The sequence below is a fragment of the Cynocephalus volans genome, chromosome 6, assembly GCF_027409185.1.
Source record: "Cynocephalus volans isolate mCynVol1 chromosome 6, mCynVol1.pri, whole genome shotgun sequence".
In the NCBI taxonomy this organism is placed as follows: Eukaryota; Metazoa; Chordata; class Mammalia; order Dermoptera; family Cynocephalidae; genus Cynocephalus; species Cynocephalus volans.
In genome coordinates this window covers 156,025,362-156,050,047 of record NC_084465.1, presented here as the reverse complement: position 1 = coordinate 156,050,047, position 24,686 = coordinate 156,025,362, and the positions used below count along the sequence as shown (strand labels likewise).

Below are 24,686 nucleotides of genomic sequence, written 5' to 3'. Positions count from 1 at the left end.
TCTGGTGAATACACTCAACAAAAACTCACTTTTCACAACCTGGGGGAGGTTTGAGGAAAGTGTGTCAAAAAACTAAATTTCGCAAGAACAGCAAGTCACACATAAGGGGCCAAGGCTCCCTTGGTCTCCAGGGAGACCACCAGAGATCCCCAGAAGGGACAGCGTGACACCTGACAGCCCCTTCAACAGTGGCGTCTGTAGCACAACATGGAGGAAAAAAGAGGTGGGAAGTGCCCGTACCCGGGAGGTGACCAACCTCCCAGACATGCTATCGCTGGCCTCGGGCAGGAGGCGAGGGAGGCTGGGATGGAAGCGCGCTCACCTTGCACACCCTCGCCACCCGTGGGATCATCAGCTTGAACACGAACTCATACTCCACGGACACCTCCGTGAAGAAGAAGTAGACTCTGTCGTCCTCTCCACTGCTACCATCTGGGCTTTTTCGGATCACATCAGCAAAGACGAAGCTAGGCTCTGCAGAGAGACGACACCAGATTATCCCTGACCACAGAGCTGCAACCACTCGCTACCCGTGGTGTCATCAGGCTGGCCCACGCCGCCTTGCAGGGGGCTTCCCTGAAAAGACATCTGGAGTGTGCGGTACCATGCCCCAAACAAAGTCCAGGGTCTAGGAATGATGACAGCACTGAACCCGGAGGGTGCCTGTCCTGCCCTCCTCTGTTCCAGAGGGTGCCCCTCATGGGGGTCTGTAGTGCACCCCACCTTGGGTCCACCTTGAGTTCTCCTACTGGAACTTGAGACTGGCAGGCAGTCTAGGGACCACAAGGAGCCAGACTGTACCAGCCTCGAAGACCTACTGTGAGATGTGCATTTGCTGGTTTAAACAGCATGAACCTCAAATAAACTAACTCCATCCACTGATTCAGGCACTCTGAGGCTCAGCAGCCATCCTGCATCTTGGGCTGCAGGACCTGCCCCCAGATCAAGAGACTTCAAAACCCAGTCCCTGCCTGTGGCTGGTCTCCACCCATGAGAAAAGCCCCCAGGCCAGCGCTCTGCACACCGAGGTCAGATGCGTACTCTGGCAGTATCCAGGCTTCCAGATCCCATCCAACCAGGCAGATGCCAATGCCGGCATCGGCTCCACACTTCAACATCATGCCAGAAATGACACCACAGCCCCATCGGTTTAGTCTGAGTTCACCATTTACCATCAGATTCTCACTTTCACAAAAGTTCTCCAATCCATTTCTAAGGTCAGGGGAGGGTAAAAGCAGCCTTAAAACTGTGCTCTGTTAGTGAAGGAAAACCAAACAAGACGCCCAGACTCTGGCCGTGGATCCTGAGCAGTTCCAGAAGCGTGCCCAGCACTCAGGGGCTGATGAGAGCTCAGGGACATTCACAGCTCTGGGACAGCAAAAGAAAAAGGAAACGGGTGCGCGCTCACGAAGAGAAACGCCTCTGGGCGGCCGCTCCCTACCGTTCAGCCAAGGGATGGCGTACTCCGTTCTCAGAGGACTGTGCGAGGAATTTCGGGAGATGATAGGCTCGCTTCCCAAGAAGTTATACGACGTGCCAGAGTAAAGCTCTCCGTCTGCAGCGGCCCAGGAGGAAGAAGGGAAAGAGAAGCACCTCTCAGGCTGTGGCACCAACGCTGAGGATGGACACCTGACGTGTTTTTCTTTATATCCTAATTAAGCCTCCCTGGAAAGGGAGAGAACATCTCCCCAACTTCTGGGATGCACGCTCCTGCTTCCTCCATCTTCTGTTTCTTTTCTTTGACATGACTAATCTTATGCTCCATATCCAGCTGCATTTTATGAGTTAAGGAGCAATAACTAAACACGAGCAATTCCTGTACCCAGTAAAATGTTAACAAATAAGCTTATGGGTGCACCCGAGGCTCATGGAGGCACAAGACCATCCACAGGCAGCCTGTGGCCCGACACAAACCTCCCTCCAGAACAGAAGCATCCTCTCAAGATGCCCAAGTCATCCAAATGACATGTTCCCATGATGGACATAAGGCAACGGTTTGCCATGGTGCTGGTTATCCTTTTGACATGAATTCAGAAGCTCTTATTAATGGGTCTATGTCGTCACATATAATCTTTTGTAAGGACAGCTAATATTTGAACAAAGCCAAGGAAGACAGTACAGTCATTCCTCTGTATCCACAGGAGACTGGTTCCAAGACCCTCCTGGATATCAAAGTCCAGGGATGTTCAAGCCACTGAGATAAAATGGCACAGTATTTGCACATAACCTACGCACATCCTCCCGTATACTTTAAATCATTTCTAGATTCACCTAACACAATGCAAATGCAATGTAAATAGTGATTATACTGTATGATCTTTTAATTTGCATTATTTTTTATGGTTGTACTGTTATTTATTTATTTGGAATATTTTCAATCTGCAGGCACAGAACCCATGAACATGGAGGGCAGCCTGTAACTGGGAGCGACAGAGGACACGTATCCTACTTTGGTCCTCCATGTGCCACCATAGCCCTCAGGACTCACCAACCATGACGGACGTGTAGCTGTGTGCTGGGTCAAAGGGACACCTTCCTTTGCCATCTTCATTTTTCCCCAGAAATTTAAAGGTGGTTAAGTTCTACAGTTGAATAAAAAGAAAGTGCATTATAAAATTTCTGAATTTCTGTAGAAATAACATGTCTCTGTTCCGTTTAATTTTACAGATGCCCTATTCTTGGTAGCCAGAGAGGACAGAGTACGCAGGTGGGGCCATATGGGTCCCACCCTCAGGAGCTGTGCCATATGTCCTCAGTTCAGGTGTGGACACCAGCACCCTGGTGCCCTGGTTTTGACACCTGGCAAACTCCTCACGATCTTGGGGCTTACGTTTACTCATCTGTAGAACAGCGGCGGCAATGCTGGTGGCTCTAGAGCTATAAAGTGGCCAAAGAGTCCCAAGCACAGGATGTGCTCTGTGAGTGAGCGGACACCCATGTGCACAACACCAGCATCGGAGCACTGCAGAACCACAGTGTCCAGTCAGCAGGTAGCAGAAGAACAAAACCAAAAGCCACAGAGAAGCAGAACCCTGCCTCCCTCTACCCACCAAAACATATTCCGGATGGACTGGTGATCATGATATTAAAAGTGGAACTAAAAAAAGAATGGGTGAGTATTTCAATCTCGGGATAATCTCTCTTCACCCAATAAGAAAGCCCACACCTGTACAAGGAAAAAATGAACAGATACAACTACATACGGAGCTGGAAAGCTCTCATACAGGAAAAAGCGAGACAAAGTAAAACGACAAGTGACAAACGGGGAAATACATGCAAAATGACAGATGGGGAGCATGTCTAGGTTAGGCAATAGGAACTGAGTGACAATACACTCCCCTTGGTATAAGCCATGTATCACATCTCGAAAGGACTTTTGGGGGCTTTGGGGGAAATCTAAACAGGGACTGGAGATGAGTTGATATTGGGGAATTTTTACAGATTTTCTTAGATGTAACGACAAAATTGGAGTTAGTAAGAAAATGTCATTATTCTTAGGAGATGCTTGTAAAGGCATTTGGGCACCATGAGTCACAGTTCAGCAAGCACACAGACACACATACACACGTGTGCACAGACACATATGCAGACACATGCACATAGACACACGAGTGTGTACACACACATTCCCAATTGTGTAATCTAGGTGCTCAGTATACACGAGTGATCAACTTTTTTGTAGGTTTGAAAATTTTTATTAAAAGTATTAGGAAAAATTGTAGGCCTAGGTTTAAATCACACACAGGTTGAGTATCCCTTATCTGAAATATTTGGGACCAGAAGTGTTTCCAGATTTTAGACTTTTTCAGATTTTGGAATGTTTGCATTACATGAGTACACCAGCTGAGCCTCCCTACCTCAAGCATCCAAAATCCAACATGTTCCAGTGAGCATTTCCTTTGAGCATTATGTCGGCACTCAAAAGTTTCAGATTTCAGATTTTCGGACTCAGTATGCTCAACCTGTATACAATCCCCTCACTTCAACAACTGAGATATCTATGGAATTTAAGTTTAAATGCCAGTACTTTAAGTTTCTGATTAACCAGAGTTTAGCCAGAAAATCTTTTGTTGTGCAAAATGTTTCTAGTACAGCTGCACTTTTTTTTTTTTTTTTTCCCCCTTAAGTCTTTGAAGACTGAGCATCTTAGCATTCCGGAAGCACTTCCTCCCACAACAACTTTTGCTGCTAGCATATGTGGGTACAGACAGCTAGGTGCACCCGTGCTATGGGTCTCACCCCAGGTCTGGGTGCAAGTGCCAGGTTTCCTAAGCAAGTTTCTCATGAGTCCATATTTTGTCTTGTCATTTATCTCTGACTCAGAGCTGGAAAATATTTTTAAAATTCTATTTAGGGTTCTAGCAAACTAAGCTTTTCACTATAGCATATTTTGCCTTTGTCAGGTACTCACTAAATTTGGGATGCTCATTAGAAAATGTGCTTCATTTCCAGTCCTCACATGTACTTATTTAAAATGCTCCTTCTCCCTCTCTTTGGGATTATTATCAAATTGCTCATCAGATTATCTAAATAAAGAGGATCTCTCCTTGCATATGCCATAGTCTAATCTTCTCTATCTGGCTATACAGAGTAAGGAAGGCACCTCTCCCAGGACCCTCACAGAGGGGGAGGCACTGGATGGCAGTCTGGGCAGAACAGCTCTGCCTCAACGAACCAACCAAGCCAAACGCACCGACCAAGCACACATGCAATCCATGACCAGTGTCCTGACTTTCCTACTTGAGCTGGATCCCCATAGCTGCCAGGCCTTCCTCATGAAACACGGAACACGAAAAGCAAGAGGAGGCAATATGCTGGGATAATGGCGTGGGGGGCTTACATCTGTTAACAATGCACTTTCTAAGATATTCCCCCACTGCAGGTCCTGTACCGGTACCAAGGGCTACCCATGTTCTGTGCCCTGCCCTGAGCCACACCCTCTACCACAAACACTGATGCTTAGAGAAGCCAAGTGGCCACATGCTCCTGATCACAGCTGCCCCCAATCCTCACATGCTGGCCCTGAGAAGACGCTATTATTCTGCAGGGTGGAGATTGCTCTATGCCTGCCTTGAGCCCTCTATGCTTTAACCATGGGCCACGCTGGCATGAGTATGTCTGATGCAAGGGACGTGCCCACTGGCCTCACCAGGTGGTCACAGGCTGGCTGGAATGCGTTGGTCCCACACACGTAAAGGGCAGTGGCACTGAGCGGCTGAAGCACTCGGATGTAGTTGAGGCATTCTGTCTGCAAGGAAGAGATACACAATCAACATCTATCCAGCCCGAAAGGCTCAAACTGTCAACACCGCTCATTCTGGGGTACAGACCCAGGTTCACCGACATCAGCTCAGTCCATGGCCCTCTTCACATGCTGGCCTGCCCTGTTCACCTATAGTGGGAGGTTCCCTGAGACCTTATTCTGCCCCTGGGCAAACCTAAACCCTCAGATGGCCTGAGCATTTCATCTCTGCAGCATCCACAGGCCATTCAGGTGCCAAGCAGGATTCCATTTCAGTCTCTAATTGATACTCAGCAAAGATCTGGTGACCAGGAAGAAGAATGAGAGCTGACCTCAAATCTTCCTGGGGACACCCACTATGCAAAGAAATATATTTTACTATCGCTAAACACACAAATCATTGGTTTTGTTGCCAGGCCTGCTGAAGCTTACACTGCGGAGAATTCCCTCTACCTTCCAAGAGACCCCACCCTCCAGCCCCTGGATGCACAGAACAGGAAATAGTGTTTTTGGGGTTGCAGCCCCACCCCCAAGGGCAGAGACTGGACTAAGAGGGGCCTGAAGCCCATTCTTGTTATCAGAAAGGCCCCAGCAGGAAAACAAGCATGCCATTTGAGAACTCATTATTTTAGGCTGAAATTATCTCAGCTCAGGAAAGTTTTTTTTTTTTTTTTGCTATGACTGTTTTTAAACTGGGTAGAAGGAATTGATAGTTCACTCCTCCCCACCCCCAAGAACCGGGAGGGACCCCTGCCTACTGCTTGGCCTCCACACAGGGCAGTGCAAAGTGCTTGGTCTAATTCAGCTCCAAGATGACTCCCTGTGATTATGTGGCAAGGCTTACTTTTCCCTCATTTCCTAAAGTCATTTTGCATTTAGAAACAATCACTTCAGTGAAAGAGTTTAGCACTTTCCTAAGAAAGTATAGCAAAACATTCCTTGGGTTTTATTTTCAATTTTTAATTGTTTTGAAATTAGCCAACAATTGCTGAAATTTGCTATAACTCAGCTGTCTTGACCACTATCAAAGAAGTCTGGGCTCTTGTAGCCCAAGAATCCAGTCTCCTGCCCAGCACCAGGCAGAGACAGGATGGCTCAGAGTGACAAGGGTAACCCAGAGCTCCCTGAATGGGCACGATGCTGAGGTGCCCAAGGCATGGATGTTTGCCAAAAATCCTAGCAAGCCCCCAAGCCTAAGGCCGTCGGGTGTAGGAGAGGCGCAACAAACCCTGAGTTTCACACCATTCACCAGCGGGCAGCAGAAATCACTCTCTGTAGTCAAAGTCCAGGACATTTGAATAAATTTAATTCACACAAACTTTAAAAAATTTCTCTCAAATGCTTACCATGTTTGGCACTTGCTCTGAGAAACCCTATTAGAACTAGAAGGAATGTCAAGATGCGTCATGACAGTGTCACCGGAACTACCATGACCTACATGGAGTGTCTGGCCAACATTCAGGAGATCAAAACAACTAACAAATGGTGGTGTGGGTTTTCGTAGCTTGCAAAAGAAATTACCTGTTTTGATTTCCCCTTTTCTGCACATTTTGCTTTTTTGTCTTCTGGGACCTTCCAATAGACCTGTTGGGAGGCGTGAGAGTCCATTTCAGTGCACACTCACCTTTATCAAGAGTATGAAAAATGCACAGCTTAAAAAGCACATGATTGAGGTTAGGGCCTAGAAGTTTCTCCTGAGATGATAAAATCTTAGATTGCAAAGGAGGTTCGAGAGGCAGGCCTGAGACCCCGGAGCAACCTGGGGCCTTGAGACTTCTCGGTGTGATCCTTATCTGGAAACCAGCAAGACCTACAGGGCCGGCTCCCAGGTTCCCATTATTTACTGCAAAATAACAGCAAAAACAAACCTACTGGAAGTGGAGAGAATTAAATTACGGTTTAGTTTTTTGACACATAAGTATTTTCAGACATCAAAGTGTTTGTTTTTTTTCATCCATTCAAACAACTCTAGAGTCCAGTTTAAAAGTCTTGACATTTACTCTCTCGGTGGAACAGTACGTGGAATTATGATTCCTTCAACCTGTGTTGGCTGCTGGAGAAAGTAACAGCGTAACACCACGCTCTTAGACCAAGCACCACTCTTAGTAAGACCAGTGTTCCCGCTGCATCTCCTTCCAAACCAGGGTGGACACATGATCAGAAACCGTCAGGGGGCTGCAGCCTCAGCCCCTTGCCCTTTGAACCCCACAGGACGGAAGCAACAGAAGACAAAGGGTGGGAACAGAGACTTCCGTGTTCCTGCCTCACTTTCCCCAGAATGCCCCATCTCCCTGTGTGATATTCTGCAACTGACATGAAAATAATAACATTTTTCTCCACCCGGAGTCTCACAGCAGGTGGCAGGGTTCAGAGGTCAGGAAGCACACAGAAGCTGCCTGGCATGTGGGTGGTGAGGAAGGAATTCCATGGAAGTGTTGTTCTAACCTAACACAGGGTTCCTCAGAGTGCCCAAGCCACAGACACATGGACGATGGAGTGTCAGAGTGTATTGTCACAGAAATGGAAGTCCTAACCAGCACACAGGAAAGCAGAAAGGGCTTCCATTTAAAAGAGCAACTTCCTTCAGAAATTAAAATGCAGATGATTTTCATCATCAACTTATGTGAAACCACATAAGGACAAGGGAACGTAAACTTTAACAGGCCCTTGATCACATTCACGGGGATTTTTCACTGAGGCTTGGCTGCGATCCCTTTATTTTTTTTTTTAAGTAGAAGAGGCACCTCAGCCTCTCTCCCACCCTGAGGGACCACAGTGATGCCATTAATAGAGGAAGGGCCAGCACACACACACCCTGTCCACGATTGCCCCAACACAATTCTGAAAGACAGCGTGCCGACCCCCGTGATCAGAAGGGAGCACTGGGCTCAGGGGAAGGGGATTTAACGGACGCATAGACAGTAAGGCGCTGAGCAGGGGGGGGACCACAGCGTCCTTCTGCTCAAAGGGCCTCAGTTTCAAACACGTTACTTTCAAAGGATAATGCTCAGAAGCTCATTTGTGTGTCAAACAGAAATTAAGGAATACACTACACCCTGGAAATTCAAACAAAACAAGAATATATCCGGGGCAGAAAAAGTACAACATGAGCCTGCAGCAGCCTGATTCCAGAGAGCAAGAAAACCACCCCAAACCAGAAGAACTCAGGAGCCAACCCAGAGGCTGCCACTGGCCGAAGATGGGACAATTTGAGCATTAAAGATTTAACTGCAGGGCCAAGCCCGTGGCGCACTCGGGAGAGTGCAGCGCTGGGAGCGCGGCGACGCTCCGGCCGTGGGTTCGGATCCTATATAGGAATGGCCGGCTGAGTACCGGTCACGAAAAAGACAAGAAAAAAATAAAATTAAATTAAATTAAAAAAAAAAAAAAAAAAAGATTTAACTGCAACAGGTCAAAGCACATCAAATATTTTTAAATACATGAGTTCACTGTGATGCTAAATATCAAACAATCCTAAAACTCACTTTGCCCCTCAGAGGGGAACTAACCCGCTATTAATTCATTATTCTGGAAACTGGTAAACAAAGGCAAAGATTTCAACATCTTCCTGACTTTCCCGAACCCCTGGGGACCCAAATAGCTAGTAATGGGCATTGCCCCTTTATAGATGATTTCCAGCTGACAAATGAGGGAAGAAAGGTAGAATTGGAACATCACATTTTGCGAGCCTTGCTGAGACGTGGATCTAGACTTTGCTGGTCAGAGGGCAGTGAGGCGGGGGAGGAGCGCCCACCTCACTGGCCCCGATACCCAGACAGCCTGTGCAGCGTGGCTTCCTCAGGAAGTACACCGAGGCCACTCCTAGAAATGAGACAGAGTGGTCAGAGCAGACAGCCACATGGATGGGGCGGCCTGGTTTCAATATGATTCAAGCTAACAGTTCAAACGAACAAAACTTCGTTCCTGAGAGTGTCAGTGAAACTGAACACTGAATATCTGATGACATAAATTTTGGGGGTGCGTTTTTGGTTATCTGGACAAAGGAAGTCCATTCCATTAAGAGATACACAAATGAAGAATGTGGTGTTGAGATGTGCCTCAAATGCCCCAGAGACAGAGGACCTGGCACAGGGCTGAAAGCCTGGCCTTGCCAGAGCCTCGATGGGTACAGGGCTCAGGATACGGCTGTCTCTGTTGGGGATTGTTCCGTAATAAAGAGATCAAAAATAAAGATGGAAAAGGTTCTCTGGTGAGATGCTGGCAGCCCCCACCAAGACGTGGCTGCATGGACAGGGGTACAGGAAGGAGGCCCCATGGTGTGGCCAGGAGAGGCCACTCACTGGAGCCAGGTCACACAGCCACAGGGGAGCAGGAGCCCAGGACATACCTCATGCTGCTTCTCGGCGATGTCGAGAGCATTCACAGCAAAGACCGCTTCCCGGGCACCAATGTACAGGGTGTCCTCGTCCTCACTCAGCAGCAAGGCCGAGTAGTTGTAGATGCCTGGCTCATGAAACTGCACTAGACGCACTTCTGCAGGCGGCAAGGGGCAGCGTCACAGGAGGGAAGGAAGAAGAGCATGAAGGAAGCGTCTGCAAGCTTGGGCCAAGCCCGAGTGCTGTCTTGGCTACAGGGAGCACATGTGAGCATGGACATGTCACAAGGGCTGTGCCTCGCTGCAGCAGAGGCCAGCCTCAGTCGATGGCAGAACCAGGCACCCTGGAGCTGAACCTCACACGCAGCCATCAAATGCAAGCACCTGAGACTGTGCACCTGACTCCCCTTCCTGCCCCCTCAAGTCCCGCTGCATGCAGCCGGCCTCCCAGAAGACCGCAAGCCAGAGGCCTCCAGCTGCCTAGGAATGCAGGTCCCACCACCCGCCCATCTGACCCCTGCCTACGTCTTCAACTGTCTGCAGATTAGGTTTATAAAAAATAAAACAATGTGGGATGTTCTTATTCAGGACAAAAACATTTTACTTCAAAACCTCTAAAATATTTGATTTCAGGGAATATATCCCTCAGCCCAAGCAATGTTCAGCGAATAGCACCACAAACCCACAAAACAGAAAATCCAGTGACATTTTTTCACTTATTAGGTAATTGCATTAATAGCTATTTAGGAATATGAGTATTTAAGGAGCTGTTTCTTCTTTTCAGCTGTCCTGGCATCATGGCTTTCCCCACATTATCAAGTGTCGAACATAAGAGCTAGGTGTTAGCGTTTTCTGTTCCTGTAATTCTCCAGTGTGGAGGGAAGATAAGCACACAGGGGGCAGGTCCTCTCTCAGCACATCAATGGCACTGGGAGACACGAGGTTCTGCACAAGACAGCTCTCAGCCCACCTGCAAGCAACACCTTGCTCAGGCCCTAGGATTTAAGCTCTCAATCCAGAGAGCCAGAAAGACAGGAGTCCTGAGAGAAAATTCCTCAAATAGAAACTAATGAGCAGCAAATTAACGACAAGCATTAAGCTCAGCTACCCTGTACCCAGCTATGGCTGTTCTCCCCGTATGCCAGGGGGCAGATGCCCAGGGTGGCTTGTGGATGGACAGTGTGTCTCAAAAGTGTGTCTCTTGTCTCTCGGGTACAAGAGAGAAAAGCTTCCTTTCAGGGGTTCCTCCAATTCAGAAACCAAATCAGGGGCCTGAAAAAGCCTTGTCAAATGTTACCAAAGCATCCCCTTAGAAGCAGTGCATGGACCTGTCTGCTCACACAGAAGTTCCAGGAGCAGACCCAGCAGATCAAACGCCAGCATTCCCAGTCACCCATCCAGCATCCTGCGCAGCAGGGTCCCTGTCCTGTCCCCACATCCTCAGCACTTAAGCAAGCTTTCACTCACCTTTGTGCTCCCAGGTGATCCGGGGTACGGGTGCAAACGCCACCGCTGTCCCAAACACCACCACAAGGGCCGTGAGCAGCCCCCCAGTGAGGGTGCACATCCTCATCAGGCAGGGGCTGCAGCGGAGGGTCCTTGGCAGCAACCACTCATGGGCAGCAGGAGACCACGGTGGGCGTGTCACCAGAAGCCACTCAGAGCCCCAGGGTGGGTGCTGGTAGCACAGTCCGGAGCTGGTGGGTGGAGGGTTCCCCAAGAATCCACATTTCCTAGCTTGCCGGGTGAGGAGGGGCCACTCTCACCACTGCAGCATCAAAGGGCACTCGGTGCTTTTTTCCACCTCCAGAGGAAAAGCTGGAAGAAAGTGAAAAGGAAGCGTTAAGAGTCAGCATGTGTGAGACATACCCTCAGCTTTGCTCTTGCCACATGCCCAGCCACAGGCTCCATCTGCTGAGGAAGATGCAGGGTGGCCGAGGACACCCCTATGCATAAACAGAATAGCAAAGCCAGGGGTGCTGGGAATCAGTGCTTCCCACTCCCCATCCCTGGCCAGCCCTGGAACATAGGACAGACATACAGACGTACAGACGGGGACCTCACACGGGCTGCAGGGACGCGTGGCAGACACCAACAGCCTGGCGGCTGCCCAGTTTCCTTCCTGCATGTCTGCTGTGCCCAGCTGGTAAAGAGATGAAAATGAAGGGAAGGGAACCAGGGTTTCAGTTTCCCTCAGAGATTTTGGCTTCCCAATCCTATAATGCTCAGCGAGAAAAATGGTCAGAGAGCTGCAGAGAGAGCTAAAATGCACGAGTGCACACTGACACATAGAAACACACGTGCATGCATGCGTACACACACACATGCACACACATAAAACACATACACACTTGTAAATACACACACATGAGGCCTCACTGCGTGGGAGTGGCTGACCTCTGGCATGGGACAGGGCTGCCCCACATGGGACCCTGCTTGCTCACAGAACTGGTGGTAATTAACTCTTAATTGTCCAAAGAGAAGCAGCACCTCATTAAAAGAACAGGCTTATGCTATCTAGTGAAACTGTGGGGCTGAAGGCGGTGGGTGGAATCCACAAGTCTCCTGCCCCATCTTTCATGTCCCCAGAGTCCTCCAAGGACTCTGAACAGCTGCTGTCCTTGTCTACTTGGGCCAGCTGAGAGCCCAGCAACAGCAGAACTCACCCTCTGCTCTCTGAGCACCCTCCCCAGCCCTCAGTCTTAACCTGGCAAAGCTGAGCAGGGCACACAACCACCATCAACCTGCCTACTCCACAAAGGAGGGACTCACAAGAACTCCAATGCCAGCACTTGCCCACTGGGGAGGCAATAGGGTGGAGGCAGCGACTGGAGGCGGGCAGTTGCTGGGTGCAGCTGTGTGCAATCGGCTGGCTTGCTTTCCCTCTTTCCTGTTACCTTCCTCTTCCCAGCCCCCAGGAGAGCATGGCTAGGCATGTGCTGCTTACCTGCCCCCTGTTCGAACAGCCCCCGACCATCCATCCATTCTTCATTCTGATGTGATTATCAACCCTTCCCTTTTCTCCAGGGACTGGCCAGGCGTCGGCAAACCTTTCATGTAAAGGGCAGGAAAATCACTATTTCCAGCTTTGTGGCCTGGTCCTCACTTCTCTGCTGCTGCAACTCAAAAGCACCATTTGCCAGCACAACTCGTTACAGAGACGGGCGCCTGTCTGCACTACAGGGTTCACAGACGCCCCAGCAACCAGGGGTAACCCAACTCTAAGTGACACTGAATCAACAGGAAGCCCAGAATTGAGACTGGAGAAAGGGAGAGGGGAACAACCTCATGGAGCAACCATGAGCTCTTGCCTCTGCTGGGTGAGCTCATGATGCATTCACCATGTGCAGGAGACACACAGCTCCCTTGGCCCTGTGGTCCCAGGAGGAAATGATTCTGCTGCCACTAGTTAGGAAGTGAGGCATGAGGTGGCTACTGGGATCCAGGCAGGTTGGTTCTCTTAAAATGAGGAGACTGCAACCTCCAATACACAGCACCCACACTGGTGACCAGAAGAACGATGGTCAGGGAAGAGAAGCTGCTCTGGGGTTGCCCACTGGGGCGTGGGTCCCCTATAACATGCAGCATGAAAAGGTCTCAGCCCAGCAGCCCCCACACGCATGGCATCAGTGCCTCTGGGAACTGGGTGATAGCCCTGAACATGGGCCCATTAGCTGGCGGGGAGCTGTCAGGACATGGTGGCCGTCTCTACAAGCCCATCTCCATGACAGCTCAACATACCCAACAATCCCAATGATCCCAACCAGCGAAGTTATGGGAGAAATATGTGAAACAATGCTTTAATGATATGCTTCTCTTAACTAAAAATCAGTTTTGGGGGATGAACAGAGAAAGGATAAGATACATATGTGACAAAGTCAGCACAGAAAATAATAATGGTAGAATCATGTGGTGGGCATGTGGGTGCTCACTTTAAGTTCAACTTTGCTGCATGTTTCACAAGTTTTATATAGGCACCAGTGATGGTGCCATCCCAGGAAGTAACCCTGTGGCCATCAAGGACTCCACAGGTACCAGGGAGACAGGAGTAGCCTTCGATGCCACTGCTGCTGCCACCACTGCCACAAGGTAACCCCACTGCTACTGCAGACACCATAGCTGTGTGGGTCACCACTGTGGACACTGTAGCCAACCAGGCAGCTGCTGCAATCACCGCCACCACTGGCACCACCAGGCAGCCAACATCATCCTGTGAGCAGCCCACTGCCACTGAAGCCACCACTACCATGCAGGCAGCCAACCAAAGCCACTTCCACAACCACTGGCACCACAAGGGTGGCCTGATACCACAGCAGCAGCCACCGCTGCTGTGCAGGAAGGCCGCTGTGCAGGGAGACTGCTGACCACTCAACTGCATTGACAATGAGGGTCACCAGTGGAGTCCAGGGAAGGAAAGTAACAGAAGCAGCAACTGCTCTACCAGATGATCAGACATCAATGTAGAGATACTAGAAATATGAAAAAACAAGAAAATGAGTCCACCAAAGGAATACAATAACTTTCAAGACCTAGACCCCATAGAGCAAGAAGCTCTTGAAATGACTGAAAAGGAAATCCAAGTAAAAATCTTAAGAAAACTCAATGAGATACAAGAAGATGCAGTTAAACAACACACACTATAGTCAAACTGGCAAAACTTGAAGACAAAGAGAGAATTCTAAAAACAGCAAAAGTGTCAAGTCACCTATAAGGGAGTCCCTATCAGACTAACAGCAGACTTCTCAACAGAAACTCTACAGACTAGAAGAGAATGGGATGATATAGTCAAAATACTAAAAAAAAAAAACACTGCCAGCCACAAAAACTATAACCAGCAAGGTTATCATTCAGAAATGAAGGCAAAATAGTGTGTTTCCCAGACAAACAAAACTACAGGAATTCACCACCACATGACTAGCCCAACAAGAAATTCTCAAGGGAGTCCTGCATCTGGAATCCAAAAAAACAGTAATCACTACCAAAAATACACAAGAAAGAACAAAACCCACTGGTAGAACAAAAATGCAAACAAGAAAAAGAAAGAAAATATATTTTACCACCTCCAAAAAACAACAAACACCAAAGACAAACAATAAAAGGGAAAGAAAGAAGATATTTAAAACAACCAAATGAAAATCAACAAAATGCCTGAAGTAAGACAATACTTTTCAGTAACAACCCTAAATGTAAATGGATTAAATTCCCCACTCAAAAGACACAGATGGGCTGATTGAATTAAAAAGCTAGATCCAACTACATGCTATCTACACGAGACTCACCTCACCTGTAAAGAAACACAGACCAAGAGTGAAGGGATGGAAAAAGATATACTATGAAAATGGAAATAAAAAATGACCAGGAGTAGTTATTCTTACATCAGATAAAATAGACTTTAAACCAAAAACTATAAAAAGTGACAAAGAAGATCACTATATAATGAGAGAGGGATCTATCCAGCAAGAAGACATAACAATTATAAATGTATATGCATGCAACATTAGAGCACCCAGATATATAAAGGAAACAATATTAGACCTAAGGAAAGAGATAGACCCAAATATGATCATAGTTGGGGACCTGAACACCCCCCTCTCAACAGTGGACAGATCATCTAGGCAACAAACCAACAAGAAAGACAGGATTTAAACCACACCTTAGACTAATTGGACTTGGCAAGTATCTACAGAACATTTTATCCAACAACCACAGAATACACATTCTTCTCATCAGTGCATGGAACATTCTCCAGGATAGACTACATGTTAGGTCATAAGCCTCAACAGATTTTTAAAAATTGAAATCATTTTAAGTATTTTCTCAGACCACAATGAATTAAAATTATATATACTGTGCAAACTATACAAATGTGGAAATTAAACGTGCTCCTGAACAATATATGGGTCTGAGAAGAAATTAATCAGGAAATCAAAAAATGTCTCGAAACTAATGACAATAAAGACATATCATACCAAAATCTATGGGATGCTGTAAAAGAGTACTAAGAAGGTAGTTTATTGCAATAAATGATATGTCAGAAGAATAGAAAGATTTTAAATAAATGTCATACTGCTACACCTCAAAGAACTAGAAAAACAAGAACAATCCAATCCCCAAATTCATAGACAGAAAGAAATAATTAAGATCAGAGCAGAAATAAATGAAATAGAAATGCCAAAAAATGATACAAAAGATCAATGAAACAAAAAGTTGTTTTTTTGAGAAGATAAACAAAATAGACCAGCCATTAGCTAGGCTAACTAAAAAAAGATGAGAAGACCCAAATAACAAAAATTAGAAATGAAAAATAAGACATTACAACCGATACCACACAAATACAAAGAATCATTAGAGACTATTATAAACAACCATACATCAACAAATGTGAAAAGTTGGAGGAAATGGACAAATTTCTGGATACATGCCAACACTGAACCAAGAAGAAACAGAAAACCTGAACAGATCAATAACAAGCAATGAGATTAAAGCAATAATCAGCATTCTCCCAACAAAGAAAAGCCCAGGACAAGACGGCTTTACTAATGAATTCTACTATATCTTTAAAAAGGACTTAATACCAATTCTCTTCAAACTATTCCAAAAAACTGAAACAGAGGCCATTCTCCCAAATTCATTCTATGAGGCCAGCATCACTCTGATACCAAAATCAGACAGAAAAACAATGAAAAAAAGAAAACCGTATGCCAATATCTTTGATGAACACAGATGCAAAAATCCCCATCAAAATATTAGCAAATGGAATACAGCAACACATCAAAAAGTTATATACCACAATCAAATGGGATTCATCCCAGGGATGCAATGATGTTTCAATATACACAAGTTAATAAATGTGATAAACCACATCAACAAATCAAGGACAAAAACCATATGATTATCTCAATAGGTGCAGAAAAAGCATTTGACAAAATTCAATATTCCTTCACGATAAAGACTCTAAGCAAATTAGGTACAGAAGGAAAGTATCTCAACACAATAAAAGCCATATATGACAAACCCACCACCAATATCATCCTGAACAGGAACAAGACAAGGATGCCCACTCTCCCCACTCCTATTTAACATAGTACGGAAATACTAGCCAGAGCAATCAGGCAAGAGAAAGAAATAAAGGCATCCAGATTGGAAAAGATGAAGTCAAACTGTTCCTGTCTACAGATGACATGATCCTATATATAGAAAAGCCTAAAGACTATTAAAAAAACCCTTAGAGTTGATAAATGATTTCAGTGAAGTTGCAGGATATAAAATCAATGTGCGAAAATCAGTAGTGCTTTTATACTCCAACAATGAACCAGCTGAAAAAGAAATCAACAAAGCCAGCCCATCTGCAACAGTAGCCCCCAAAATAAAATCCAGGAATTAATTTAACCAAGGAGGTGAAAGATCTCTACAATGAGAACTACAAATCATTGCTGAAAGAAATTAAAGAAAACAAAAAAGATGGAAAGACATTCCATGCTCTTGGATGAGAAGAATTAACATTGTGAAAATGTTCATACTACCCAAGAGATCTAGAGATTCAATGCAATCCCCATCAAAATACCAATGACATTCGTCACAGAAATAGAAAAAGAACAATCCTAACATTCATATGGAAAAACAAAAGACCCCAAATAACCAAAGCAATCCTGAGCAAGAAAAATAAAGCCAGAGGCATAATATTACCTGACTTCAAATTATACTACAAAGTTATAGTAACCAAAACAGCATGGTACTGGCATAAAAACAGACACATGGACCAATGGAACAGAATAGAGAACCCAGAAATCAAGCCATACATCTTTGTCATCTAATCTTTGACAAAGGTAGCAAGAACACACACTGGGGAAGAGACTGCCTCTTCAGTAAATGGTGCTGGGAAAATTGGACATCCATACGTAGAAGAATGAAACTAGACCCATACCTCTCTCCATATACCAAAATCAACTCAACATGGATTAAAGAATTAAATATATGTCCTGAAACAATAAAACTCCTAAAAGAAAATATAGGGGAAACACTTCAGGAAGTAGGACTGGGCAAAGACTTTGTTAATAGGACCCTTGAGGCACAGGCAACAAAAGGAAAAATAAACAAATGGTGTTATATCAAACTAAAAAGCTTCTGCACAGCAAAAGAAACAATTCACAGAGCAAAAAAACAACCTACAAAGTGGAAAAAAAAGTTTGCAAACTATGCATCCAGCAAAGAATGCAGAATATACGAGGAACTCAAACAACTTAACAGTAAAAAAACAAATGACCTGATTTAAAAATGGGCAAAGGAGCTGAACAGGCATTTCTCAAAGGAAGATATACAAATGGCCCACAGACATATGAAAAAATGCTCAACATGACTCAGCATCAGGGAAATGCAAATCAAAACCACACTGAGATATCATCTCACCACAGTTAGATGGGCTATTACCAAAAAGACACAGAATAGCAAATATAGTGAGGATGCAGAGAAAGGGGGACCCTCCTACACTGTTGGTGAGACTGTAAATTGGTGCAGCCATTATGGAAAACAGTATGGAGGTTCCTCAAACAACCACAGACAGAACTGCCATGTGATCCAGCAATCCCACTGCTGGGTGTTCACCCAAAGGAATGGAAAGCATCATGTTGAAGGGACACCTGCACTCCTATGTTTATTGCACCTCTATGTACAATAGCCAAGAGATGGAAACAACCTGTATGTCCATCATCCAATGACTGGATAAGGAAAATGTGTTATATATACACAATGGAATACTACTCTGCCATAAAAAAGAATGAAATACTGCCCATTTGCAGCAACATGCATGAAGAGAAAATCATGTTAAGTGAAATAAACGAGGCACAGAAAGAGAAATATTGCATGTCCTTACTCATAAGTGTGAACTAAAAAATAAATGTAAAAAAAAGAAGACGGAAAGATACAACAATCACGATAATATCTGGAACTTTCAAGAGGACAGAACAGAACTGAGGTTATGAGAGGTGAGAAAGGGGGAGGGGTAAGGGAGGAATCAATAAAGGGCTATGAAAAATGATTACATTGTATAACATTGAATATACTAATTATCCTGAATTGAGTATCACATTCTACACACAGGTAATGATATTCCATTTTGTATCTCACAGATATGTGTATCGACTATGTTACAATAAAATTTTTTACAATAAAATGCTAGGAAACATTCTCATAAAAATAAAAGAAATAGGGGCTGACCAGTTACCTCTGTTGTTTACAGTGCAATGTTATAACACCAAGGTCACAGGTTCAGATCCTTGCACCAGCCAGCTGCCAAAAAAATAAAAGAAATAAAACTGACCACAAAGACGTGTTGGAAAACCCACTGGCCTGCAAACTATATGGCCCAGCAACAACACCCCAGGTGCAGACCCCACTGAGAAGCATCACCCAGTCACCAACAGACATGAAGGAGGATGCTCACAGCCGCTTCATTCATAACACAAGTTGGAGGCTGCCAGTGTCCACTAACCTGTGAACAGATAAGCAAAATGTGCCGTGCATTAGGAAGCAGCCACAACTACACACAGGAACAGGACGAGCTTCACAAGTACGGGGGCGAAGAAGGCTACATCTTCAATACAATTCCAGTTAGAATGTTCACAAGCTCGCACAACAGACCTGTGGTATTTAGAAGTCAAGAGGGGGTCACCCTGGGGGTGCGACTGGAGGAGCCCAAGGGGGCCCGACGCCTTAGCTGCCCCACTGGGTTCCTTCCAAGAAAATGCCCTGAACTGGGCACCTAATGACTATGAACTTTCACATTATATTCTTGTAAAAAATTCACTCAAAGCAGACGTGCAGTTTCTGGGTCCCTTGCCCCCTTCTTCCCAGGACTCCTGTGAGGGACACAGGACAACCACACCCCTGAGCTCCAGGCCCTGACACCCTAGGTCCTAGAACCTCAACCAGATGTAGTCAAAACAAAACCTGGGCTCGCTTCCAGCCATTCCCACAGCGCTCCATGTCCCCGTCTAAAAATAGCACCAATAGTCAAGCCGTTCTCACCTACCCTTAACCCCACTCCACATCCAATCCATAGACAGTGCTTCCTTGACCTGCAAACACACCCTGGACACATCTCTTGTCCATTTCTACCACAACCTCTCCAATCTAAGCAATATCCACCTCTTATCCTGACCTCTCCAACAGCCTCCTACCTACCCCCAACCCAGCTTCTGTTCTTACCTTCTGGGGTGGAGATTGCTGGCTTTCTGTCCCAGCATCCATGTCCCTTCATTCTCACTAACAGTGTCCTGAGCTTGCTTGGGTTGGCACTGTGCCCAGCTCACTATATCACCCAACTTCTATGGTGGCAGTTCTAACCAAAGAACTATAAGTGGTGGTTATCAAACAGGAAGTCAAGGAAAGCTCTTTAAAGAAGGCTGACTCAGCTAGAAATTGCATTTGTGCCCTCAGTCCTTCCTCCTGTCGCTGCCTGGAACTCAAATTTGGTGGCTGGAGCTCTGGTGGCCAACTGAATGTGAAGATGAAGGGCTCATCCTAAGAACAGCCAAGTTGAAACCCATAAAAGCTTGGGATCCTGGCAACATGATGGAGACTTTGTACCTGCTTTCTACTTTCTATCATCTATTCCAGACTTGTTAAAAAAAAAAAAAAAAAAAAACCCAAACTGTTAATCTCTCTAAATAACTGTTTTTCAGATTTTGTTACCAAAAGATACAATTCCAAACTGATACAACAATCTCCCTACAGTCCATTCACCACACAGTAGCAGCAGCTGGATTAATGTTTCTTAACATAAATCAGATCATGCCATTTCCCCATGTGAAACGTTTCAATGCCTTCCCATTTCTCAGAATAAAACCCCCATTTTAAATCATGGCCAACGAGGCCTGGGCAATCTCAGCGCACGTTCTGTCCAACCTCTCTCCTCTCACGCTCCATCCTTCTGTCCTGGCCATACCTGAATGCAGAGCTTGGCCTCTCTGTGAAGCTGTGTGACAGCTGCCTCTCCTGCCTGTCAACGCCATTCAGAACATTTCCAAATGTGCCCGTTCCAGACGCCACCTGTGTAAATCCCATTGCCCAGTCTCATTAATCTACATGAAAGGCTTTTCCTCTGTATGATTGACAATTAATTTGCAGTGGCTCCCAAACAGGAGATAGCTTCATATGCTCCAAATGAAGAAAAGTAAATTATAGATTCAGATTTTCTAAATTTCAGGCATACTTGTAGTTCTTTGCCATACTGGTGTCATTGTTTGTAAAAAAGAAGTAGACCCGCGTGGACTACAAAGTTGTTATAAGAATTCTCGGATATGTAATTATGTATCAGACAATTATACCAGATAATGATATATAATTAATTAACGTCTGATCGCGATGGTGTTCACTGCTGAGAAATACAAAACGGAAGTTCTGCGAAGTCTGAACAAACCAGGCCTGGCCCCATGGAACCCACACCTGGAGGATGGGGCTCCGTGGAGACATTCCATAAGTGGTCCTGCTGTCCTCACTGTTTCCAGTTCTTCCTGGATGCAATAAGAGACATGGGGGAAAGGACGATGGCAATGATGATGAGCTGTGCTCGGAGTCCCCTAAAAATCCCATTAAAAACCTTCTACTCCACCTTTTGGAGCAATGGTTCACTGGCTTCTTGGCAGTGTGGCCTTTTCCCATTCCATGTGACAGACATCATGCCACCAACGAGAGCTGGAAGCAGCCATGTGGCTGCGCAGCCCCATCCCTCTCAGCAGCAGAGGCTGCACACTCACAGTGAGAGAGATCCCCGTCTCATGTGGGACAAAGACACCAGTGGCCGAGCTGAGAGCTGCACAGCCCTAGCCACCTCCACACACTCCCCAGTGCGCACCCAGCCCTGGTCCCAGCCAGTGCCAGGCTGTGCCAAGGGGACAAAACGGATGTGCCACCACCCCTGCCTTCCCTCCCCGAAGCCCCATAGCCCGGCAAAGGTCCATACACACAAAAGAAATGACGGTGGACCGTGATGTAACCAGCGACGGTAACACAGAGGGATGATTTCTCCCAGGAATTCTCTATCTAGCCAAATGATCAATGCGTATGAGTGCAGCACAGAGCATGCTTCAAACCCACGAGTTCTCAAAATTCTTACCTCCCTGACGCTTTCTCAGAAAGCTGCTGCTGAAGGATCTGCTCCATCCAAACAGTGAGCTGTTTCCCAGGCATTTTTCGTAGGAAGCAACCTCCTGTGTGTATGGAGCAGAAGCACAGAGGAGGGAGCCAGGGCAGTGGAGGCCCCGAAGGGGGACACAAGGGACTCCTGATAGGGCCCATGATCTGGCTTGCAGAAAGAAGAGCTTTAGAGCTCTGGCAAAGATGAGGATGAATTAGTAACAGATAGATAAAAAATGAAGCAAATATTAACCCAGGGGAAGCAAACATGTTCCAGGAATGAACGTACTTATCACAGTCCAATTACGTGGCCCCAGTGACAACACTGCAAATATGAGGGGTCTTTTGAGAAATTCATGGAAAGATTTGTACTATCTTCTAATTCTATTTTCCCATAAACTTTCTGAAGTGCCCTCGTAACTCCATTGGGAGGATGGGGAAGGGGACGAGCAAGGGGGGAGGGGACAACAGTCAAGACTTCAGTCCTCATCTTCCATCGTAACACAGTATCTCACATGGGGGCATCAGGCAATGTCAGTCGGTTAGCCAATTTGAAGAAAAATATCAAAAATGGCTAAAAGCTGCAATTCACTGTCTCAGGGCAGCACAAGGGGGGCAAAGGGATGAGACTCGCAAGAGCCACTTTCCCTCCTGTGCCGTACAAGAACTACTTCACTTTAGAATGACGTGCATTCCTTACTTTGAGTAAACACATTAATTAAAGAAACTCCAGCTCCTGGTTCCTTGCAGCCTGGAAGACAGCAACTCAGCAGAATGACCCCTGCAGGCAATGCCGAGGGCAGGAAGGAGCCAGCTATGTCAAACACTTCTGTAGAAACAGATACTCTCCGAGTAGCAGGAGCAGCAGCACAGAACTGAATGTACAATGCCCGCGGGACCCCTCCCACCTCACCCCTCCTCAGGCCACCTCACAGCCTTTGCACGCACTGCTCCGTCTTCCAGAACGTTCTTTCTCCAGGAGCTGCTGGTGGCTGGCCCCTTCCCAAGGCCACCTCCTCACCGCCCACCCCTAACCCCCCGCACTCCTCCTGCTCTATTGTTTTCCTGGCACATGGCTTAAAGACTTGGAAATGTCTCCAGATTTGGTCCCTTCTGGGGCAGGGCAGAATGGGGCAAACAAAAACATTCCCGTTAGAAGACTAAGGCCAGAGCTCGAGAGGACAAAGCTGAGACCCCAACAGCAGAAAGTTTCACAAAACGAAATCCCCAGAATAAACAGAGATTTAGAATAAATCTTCTAACAGCATTCACGACCAAAGCTCCAGGAATGGCTAAGCTGTCCCTGAATAAATGTGCCCGAGAGAACGTGTCCAAGCAAGTTTGAGCAGATGCCCCAGTGGAAGCCAATGGCTCCTTCCAGGTGGTTTTAAGTGACTAGTGAGAGTGGTCAGGAATTGCTGGTGTTCACTCAGGTTACTCAACTGGTTACAGTGAAAAGAAGAGACTTTTTTCTTAATCTGCCTTTACCTTGGACCAATCCAGCCACTGCTATTTAGGAGCAAAGCAAGTGTAAGCAGAGCCCACCTGGCTTCCAGACCCATCTTGCCAACACATGGAGTTTCCCAGAGTGGATTTTTATCCAGGTCTGAAGCATATTATCTCACAGCAGACACCAGGTTCGCGATGGTCTATATCAGACTCTGCCTCTCCTCCCAAATGGTCTTTAGAACAATCCACGTGAATAGCCAAAGGTCAAGAAAGGTCCGAGCTGCACACAGCTCCTCCCGGGGAGTGGAAGGGTTACACAGTTTGCTTTATGACATTGGAAGGGTTTGATGGTTTTTTTCCTTTGGCAGCAAACACATGTTGTTTTGTATAATTTAAAAATTGCTTTAAGCAACGCACACATCACACCCATACAGATACACTGCCCCGTACTTTTTAGAAACAGCGGTTGCATAATCACTGATGGATGTCACATTAAGGATCTCGCTATATATACTTAAATTAAAACAACTGGATAACCTGGGTACCCAAGGCATGGAGAAGGGGACTGGACTCCCCTCCCACAACCAGGCACACTGTGCCAGTGCCTCAGGCCCCACCCAGGGACCTGAGGCATGGAGCTCGGGACCAGACACTCCCCACAACCAGGCACAATGCCAGAGCCAAGGAGCATGCCAAAAACATCACCTCCATGTGGATGGCCCACCACAGCCACCACAATAACCATGGCTGCAGTGAAAGGAACTAGACACCACAACCACCACACAGATGGTCCACCAGCCACTGGAGTGCACTGACACAAGGAGAGTCACTAGCAGAGATAAAGAAAAGAAGAGGATGTCACTCTCCACAAAGCCCATTCCAGAGTGACAGAAGAAGCATCTGCTCTATGATAATATTGGGGGATCTGAACACACCTCTCAGCATTCGACAGATCATCTAGGCTACAAGTTAACAGAGTAACCATTATATTTTCAGAGGGAGAGAAGAAATCTAGGGTAATTAGAGGGGGGAGGGGGCGGGGGAAAGACTGGATAAGGGGCATAAAGAATAATTATGATTTGTAACAATATATATGCTAGTAATATTGATTTGATCAACATATCTCAATGTTGACCCCAAAAATATGTATAATCAATTTTGATTCAATAAAAAAATTTTTTAAAAAACCTGGATAAAATGCCCATTTTGCTGGCTTTTTTGAACATTTCTGAGAAGCAAAGGTATCCCGCTGGGAGTTGAGCCTTATGAACCTGCATTTTGCTGAGACAATGTAAATTGTTGCCCTTTTCATTCAGAAAGAAGGACTTGACACAGGAGCCCATTAGAAAGACATGGCTATGAAATGTCACTCCCACTGATCACACATAATTAGGCTGCTCATGAAGAGTGTGCTAGCCCACTTTAAATGTCAGGAGAATAGAACTCAGAGGGGGCTCTGAGCCCCTCACTCACATCTTGTCAATACTTGCCAGATGGCAGCTCTCCACCCCGGAGTGGCCTTAAAAT

At 46.2% G+C, this 24,686-nt stretch overlaps 1 protein-coding gene across 9 annotated transcripts in view; it reads right to left on the bottom strand.

The window, feature by feature from the left end:
• The window catches only part of SEMA4D (semaphorin 4D), a 125,632-nt gene that overhangs the window by 29,391 nt on the left and 71,555 nt on the right, over window positions 1-24,686 (bottom strand). For all 9 annotated transcript variants that reach the window (XM_063100356.1, XM_063100353.1, XM_063100362.1 and 6 more), the window contains 7 exons: window positions 11,046-11,396; window positions 9,591-9,736; window positions 6,764-6,826; window positions 5,150-5,248; window positions 2,489-2,582; window positions 1,442-1,555; window positions 323-474 (listed from right to left, as the gene is read on the bottom strand). In XM_063100356.1, the coding sequence (XP_062956426.1) occupies window positions 323-474; window positions 1,442-1,555; window positions 2,489-2,582; window positions 5,150-5,248; window positions 6,764-6,826; window positions 9,591-9,736; window positions 11,046-11,151 (774 nt within the window). In that variant the 5' untranslated portion in view covers window positions 11,152-11,396. The remainder of the gene's footprint in view (window positions 1-322; window positions 475-1,441; window positions 1,556-2,488; window positions 2,583-5,149; window positions 5,249-6,763; window positions 6,827-9,590; window positions 9,737-11,045; window positions 11,397-24,686) is intronic.